Consider the following 7,164-nt stretch of genomic DNA (forward strand, 5'->3'; position numbering starts at 1 on the left):
ATGGAAAATTAGGAAGGAGGATGATTCCCTACTCACAAACCCAAACCAATGTGGAAACCTTGGCCTCCCGCTATTGGGAGCATACCTCATGTGCAACTAGAGAGGACATGGATATGGCTAAGCAAGAATCCAAGGTTGAATGATGATTCCTTTCTGATTTTAAGTTCAAAGAGGATGTGGGGCAATGAACACTCGCTATCAATAGACTATGTACATGGAGACAATGGATATCTATCAATAAATCAAAACTATTATGGACAAAGTTATGATAGAGTGCAGTGAGGATTAGAAGGAGATCTTTCTCAATATAAATTCCCTCCAAATGCATCTCACCAAATTAGACAACAAGGTCTCTGTGGTGGCCAAGAAGATAGAAAATTTAGACTTCCTTGATAAGGATAAGAAAGAACATGACCTTGCACTCACCTAATTAGACTCCCATTACTTAAATAATGTTATTAGTTCTATGTTTTTGGTACTGAAGTGGGGATGCTAGCCTATTTAAATTCTAATTTAATTTATTGTTTTTTCAATAGATAAAAACTCAACCTCTTATATAAACACTAAAACAACTGGATTAATAGTTTTGACCAAAAACTTATGTATATACTACTATTTTATTTCCAAATAATTATAAGACTATTGCTATCTACTCCACCAAAAAATATCTTTATAACTTACTCCATAATTATTTATTTTAAAACTATAATATGACAAAAATATATATATATATATATAGATATATGGTTCTAACATACATGACAAATTTTGACACACCATTTACAAATAATTAAAGTTCCTATACATTATCTGTCGGATCGTATTGGGACACAATGAAACATGACAAGTCTATCTCATCAATATGATTAATCTTTTTCAGTTCAGTCCACCGTCTCATGGGATTTTTTTTTGCATAGTTCACTTGTATGTGGCATGTGTCGTGACGTGATAAACTAAATTTCCATCGCCCAATAGTATGTTATAAATAATTTATCCAGATGGAAGTACCATATACAATCAATTCAACCATAACTATACATTATCGATTCCAGGATACACTATTTTAAAAAATATTTTTAATTTTAGGTTGATTTTTTTTCATTGTAATTGATTGATGTTTAAAGATCATTCGCTAACTACTATTATGGATATTTTATTAGATATTTTGTCATAATATTTACTAAAATATATTTGAAAATTAGGGATATTTTATTAGATATTTTGTCATAATATTTACTAAAATATATTTGAAAATTAGGGATATTTTATTAGATATTTTGTCATAATATTTACTAAAATATATTTGAAAATTTAAAATTTATATTATAAAGGTATATATTTATTAATTATTGTATTATGTTTATGTATGTAATATATAAAATATGGAAAAAAACACAAATTATAATAAAGATATGATTTAAGAATTTTTCAAGTGATAAAATCTAATTGGATGATGAGATTGTTTTATTTTCTCTTTTTAATGAAAATCGATGTAAATACAAAAGAGTAAGACTTGTTCTTTATGAGTAGTGATAGTATACAAATCTTTATGTTCTCTGATCACTTTTAACTACTGTGTTTATCTAGGAAACAAAACCCACTTGAACAGAATGAAATCTTTTTCCTCCTAATGACCCACTTATTATACAACCGGATAGCTGTGATTAAGTTTGACTCTAAATCTTACTAGAGTTACAATGTCCACTATTCTTCATCATGATCTTGTGCTTAACTTATTTTTCATGGATAATGGAGCTTACTTGACATCCTCTAATAAATAAGTCAACTTCTAATTGGCATAACTTTTATATACAGATTCAATTTGAAGTCTTCCTTAAACTATTGCAAAATATATGAATAAAATAATATTAACAAATGATATTTTTAAACAAAAATGTTTAAAATCTCAATTCACTAAATTGAAACAAAGTGACATAACTTTCAATTTGAAATCTTCCTTAAACTATTGAAAAAAAATATGAATAAAATAATATTAACAAATGATAATCTGTTTAAAATCTCAATTTACTAAACTGGAACAAGTAAAAATGATCTGATAGACAAATTCCTCCCATTTTTCATAATCAAATGTCTATATATATATATATATATATATATATATATATATATATATATATATATATATATATAATCACACAAATAAAAGAACAATTTAAAAGTACTTATACGGCCCACATTATAAAAAACTGTATCAAATCTGAACGCTTCAAAATACAATTTATACCCTGCGATTAACTCCCACCTTTCATCTCTTTCCTGGCATTTGACCCTAAATCCTGCACTTACTCAAATAACCATATTCTTACTCAACCCACATCTATTTGTATTTGTATATGTGCAACTCATCTTTACATTATGCGTGGCTGCCCTTGATTTGATAGGATGAGCTTAGGAAGGGATAACCAGAGATTAGGAATCATCTGCAAGAAACAAAACTAACTTTTAACAACAACAAAAAAAACTTGCATTCAAATGATCCATTCACTTTGTAGAATGCCCTGTCACATAGAGGGCTGAGGCAGGTCCTCGGACACGTTTCTAGGGATCTCTTCAAAAAGCGAAAGCACTAAAATAGTGCTGGAAATTCAGATGCGGCCTAGCATTACCTAACCGTACCAAGTCTGTAATTGAAGCATCAGCATTAGATGGACGAACAGGAATATTCTATGAAGCTATGGATACAGAAGAAGATATAGTTGCAGATGTGTGTGAATCACCAGAATCACCGGCGGACTTTCTGTGATGGCTAACTCCCGAACTCACAAAAGCAGGTTTTTTGGGATCTGGTAATTCCACAAGCTTAGATGAAAGCATCAAATTGATTGTAGACATTGATGGACGAAAGGATGCTTTGGCTTGTGTACACAAGAATCCAATATGGATGCATCGCAAGGCTTGTTCGTGATCGCTACAAGTTTCCAGTATTACTGGATCAATCATGTCCATAATATGTCCACTTTTATATAATGCCCATGCCTGTATAATAAGAACAGGGCATCAAATTGATGAAATATATCATCCATGAGATCAACCATTAGTTCATGTTGGATTGCAGAAGTTAATACATAAGGATTGCTTAATCATATAAAAAAACATATGAGTTGCCAGACCCTAATCACGGAACTAACATGGAAATAATGTCCTACCCATTCTAACAGGATCTCCATTTGTGGTGATAAGTTAAAATCAACGCTTTTTCTCCCACTCAGAAGTTCCAGAACAAGAACCCCAAAGCTATAAACATCAGCTTTCACAGACAATTGCCCCTGCATAGCATACTCTGGTGCCATATACCCGCTGCAAATTCGAATAACATTTCGATAAATATGTTTGGTCATTAAGAAAAACAGAACATTTGAAAAATGAAATTGTAGTACAAATACATCTGAAGACAGTTCGATGGGCTTCCATGTCAATCTTCTCGTAATCAAATCATCTGAATATGGATAGGATTACTGCAAATCTATTCTAAACGCCAAAACTCCAAACCCTAATGGATTTGAAACACCAAAACTCCAAACCCTAATGAAACATATGTGCATATCAACTTGGAAAAGCTTGGGTACGCCAAAAGTATAACCCTAAGACTGAATTAATATAATGGGGTTACAGTGATGTATGTCATGTATGCCTTACCGAGTTCCAGCAACTGCCGTCCTAACCTGAGTTTCATCTTCAGCAAAAAGTCTGGCCAAGCCGAAATCTGCAATTTTTGGATTCAACTTCTCATCCAACAAAATGTTGCTTGCTTTAATATCCCGATGAATAATTCGCAGTTGAGAATCCTCGTGCAAGTAGAGAAGCCCACGAGCTACTCCAACTATGATATTGTAGCGCTCCTGCCAATCAAGGCGCCTTCGTGTATCTGGATCTATATAGAACATGCCGCCGGATGCTAAACAATCATGACCAACCTGAATATGCTTAAACATTTTGATGAAGTAACTCACCCTCAACAAAATAAAAGTGACTCACCGAATAAATTTTTATCAAGGCTACCCTTGGCTAAGTACTCGTAAACTAGCAGTCTTTCTGATCCTTCTGCGCAACAGCCCAGTAACGTCACAAGATTTCGATGTTGAATTTTCTCCACCAGCTTAACTTCATTCAGAAATTCCCTCTTTCCTTGCATAGACTTTAAGGACAGTTTCTTCACTGCGATTTCCCTTCCATCTCCAATAGTTCCCTGATAGGTTAAGAGAAAAGGGTATGAAGATTTTGCGAAGTATTAGATTTGGTATTTGTATCGATCCAACTATCAGGGAAAGTATTCAAAACTACTACTTTAATTCAAAACTGTGTAAGCTACTAGGAAAGAATAGAAGCTTTATTGGTGTATATAATTACTTTGTATACAACGCCAAATCCTCCCTCACCAAGCTTGTTCTTATCATGAAAATTTTCTGTTGCAGCTAACAATGTCTTCATTTCAAACACTGTGAAAACATTGGTCAGGCTATAAGGACTCGCTTGTTGATCTTCTCCGACTAGTGAGTCTTCGCTAATAGCATGAGCTACAAAGAAAAATATTTCACAGCTATATCAGAAAACAGACAAAAAACAGACTGAAGTCTAACAGATAAAAAAATTTGAAGCCTAAGTACTCAAAGTCCTACAAATACATGATATCAGCATAAATTGCAATACCTAATTCTGTATCCCTTCCAAATATGGTATACTTCAATCTTGTTCGAGCTACAAACAGCCCTACCATGAACAGGAGGATAACCAAGCCGCCAAGAACACCTAAAATTATGGGTATTTTGCTTGAACCTGGCTTTTGTGGCCTTTTTTGCAGTGGCGGTGGCGGTGGCGGTGGTAGATCGTTAAAGAAAGATTTCAAATCATATTGAACAATGCAGTTTCCCGTCAAACCCCGAGCTCCAGATGCTGAGTCGTTAACTTCGAACAATTTGTCGATTGCTTTGGAGAGACATTTTTTGCAGACGCCAAGGGATATATCTCCCCAGCATTGAGCCAGAGCGTAGATACGGCGAAACGAGGTATCTACGGTTGTGTTGGAAGCGTAACGATTTATTGAAGATCCAGATGTAATTTCAGATGCCAAACTGGACAAAAGCTGCCGAGCAGCCGCGATAAAATCATCAGGGCTGGTGACAGTATCGATATTGTAGAAAAAATGTTGATTAATTTCATTATATCCATTAATATCCAGTTGCCCCGTAAAGTTATAGTTTCCATTATAACGTAAGAAGCAGAACTTGGACCAAACTCTACCACCAACGCAATTTGCACAATCCTGTACAACGGCAGCCTCTGCTTCTTGTGAACAATTGTGGCACTGATCGATGGTGGCGTCTGCCCTGCACTGGAGGAGGGCATATATTTGGTTAGGACTTTGCCCATACTCTGAAATATTAAACCGGCTGTGGCCGGATGTGTATTCAGTGTTGCTCACATGAAGAGTACTCAACGCTGCATTCACATTCCTCACAAACAAACTGTCTTTTGTATAGTTAGCAGTCCAGTTGCAGATAGGAGGCGGATACCACTCTACCTTCTGTGTACTGCTGCAAACATTTTCTATTTTAAGAGAAAATATTATCAACACAATAATAATAAAGAGGATCAGGGCTCTGGTTGCCATGGCAGTAAGAGAGGCTGTATGTCGTTCTACTCTCCGTCCTTGAGAAGCGGGCCGGACCTTGGATATGAAAGTCTTTTGGAAAGGAAGACGGATTGGATTTACGAAGATTGGTAAAACTTTCCATTTAATTGCAAAAGTAGTCGTCTACGGAAGCCGAGGAATTTAGTTTTTACCATTTAATTGCAAAACGAGTCGTCTACGGCAGCCGAGGAATTTAGTTTATGTATACCTACTCCAAACACAATTTTCAGTTAAAAAAATTAACATAAACTAAAACGAACGGACGGTATTCTAATTAACCGGGCCCAGTTATTTTTTCTGGTGAGTAAACGGTCATTTACTAATTAAATCTGAGAAGGTGTATGACAACTAATTAACTGGGCCCAGTTTTGACAACTACTCTTAAATCTGAGAAGGTGTATGACAACTTGCGCCATAACTCGGGAATCCTCCCGTTATAATTTTTTTTTTTTTGGAAAATAGTAAGAATTTTGGTAAGGTTTTTGATATAATTGGCAGGAATTTTGGAATTTAGGTTATTGTTGTTAAATTTAAATTTTTTTTTGGGAAAATAGTAAGAATTTTGGTAAGATTTTTGATATAATTGGCAGGAATTTTGGAATTTAGGTTATTGTTGTTAAATTTAAAATTTTTAGGTATTTTAATATCTTTGATGGTGTTAAATTTATTTTTATTATTAAATAACTATTTAAATATTTAACAACCATTTTTTCTAAAATTTTCTCACCAAAGTTTGAAAAAAAAAATTAGTTTTTAAATAAAATCAATAGACAACGCTATGGTCTTTAACCCTATGAACCTCCGTAGACAACGCCAGTCTTTAACCATATGAACAATATCTTTTGGGTGGGTCCGTTCTCACCACTCTCGAACCGCAGCCTGTCACGATCACATCCCAAACATGAACTTTCAAGCTATGTTCATAACTTCATATTATGTTGACATTCAGGATAGGAAGTGGTTTTAAGTCCGCTGTTCTTTCTAAATTCCACTTGTAATCATTATTACTGTAGGTTCATTTTTGTTGATTTTCATCATAGTTATTTATATTATGGTTGGCTCGTATGCCGAAAAGATTTCGGTTTTCCTACTTAGTTTTATGCCGGAAAGATTTCGGTTTTCCTACTTAGTTATCGGACTTACCATTTTTTTTTTAAGTTTATATTTAATTTTCATTATTTTTATTTTTAGTTAAGGTTTTGTTCACTTGTAGCGCTGAGCTTTTTATATTTTCTTTTTTTTCTAACTTCTCTTTCATTTCTATTTATCTCTCTAATTTGTCTTTTTGGTATTTACTCAACTTTATTTTTTGGTTTTTTGGGTTTCTCTTAAAGTTTTAAGAACCTTCACTTGCCTCTCTTCAACTTACCCTCCACTCACAATGCCTAGCTTTAGAGTCGGGTGTAGTCAAAGCAAAAGTTGTCATGAACAATGTGTATTAAGTGCCCAAAGCAATGTTGAGGCTGCAATGAACAATGTGTGTTAAGCACTCAAGGCAATGTTGAGGCTGCAAT

General features: G+C 34.1%; 1 protein-coding gene across 1 annotated transcript; it reads right to left on the reverse strand.

The window, feature by feature from the left end:
- Positions 1-2,161: 2,161 nt before the first annotated feature.
- On the reverse strand, positions 2,162-5,778 carry LOC149159548 (cysteine-rich receptor-like protein kinase 15). Its single transcript, XM_089436507.1, has 6 exons — positions 4,669-5,778; positions 4,369-4,535; positions 3,997-4,207; positions 3,658-3,892; positions 3,168-3,318; positions 2,162-2,997 (listed from the first exon to the last, which is right to left on the reverse strand). Exons 1-6 carry the CDS (start codon positions 5,627-5,629, stop codon positions 2,686-2,688), a joined length of 2,037 nt encoding a protein of 678 aa, XP_089292633.1. The 5' UTR covers positions 5,630-5,778; the 3' UTR covers positions 2,162-2,685.
- Positions 5,779-7,164: the final 1,386 nt, after the last annotated feature.

Source organism: Pinus tabuliformis, chromosome 5_2, assembly GCF_031772625.1.
Source record: "Pinus tabuliformis cultivar Carrire ecotype Pingquan chromosome 5_2, CPIR1, whole genome shotgun sequence".
Taxonomy (NCBI): Eukaryota; Viridiplantae; Streptophyta; class Pinopsida; order Pinales; family Pinaceae; genus Pinus; species Pinus tabuliformis.

What these genes read in the sequence shown, in the direction of transcription:
- LOC149159548 (XM_089436507.1), bottom strand. Translation starts at nt 5,629, where the DNA reads ATGGCAACCAGAGCCCTGATCCTCTTTATTATTATTGTGTTGATAATA. An exon ending in GATTTGGCGTTGTATACAAA is followed by an intron (nt 4,208 to 4,368) that starts GTAATTATATAC and finishes TTAACCTATCAG; the next exon opens with GGAACTATTGGAGATGGAAG. An exon ending in CCTTGATAAAAATTTATTCG is followed by an intron (nt 3,893 to 3,996) that starts GTGAGTCACTTT and finishes TGTTCTATATAG; the next exon opens with ATCCAGATACACGAAGGCGC.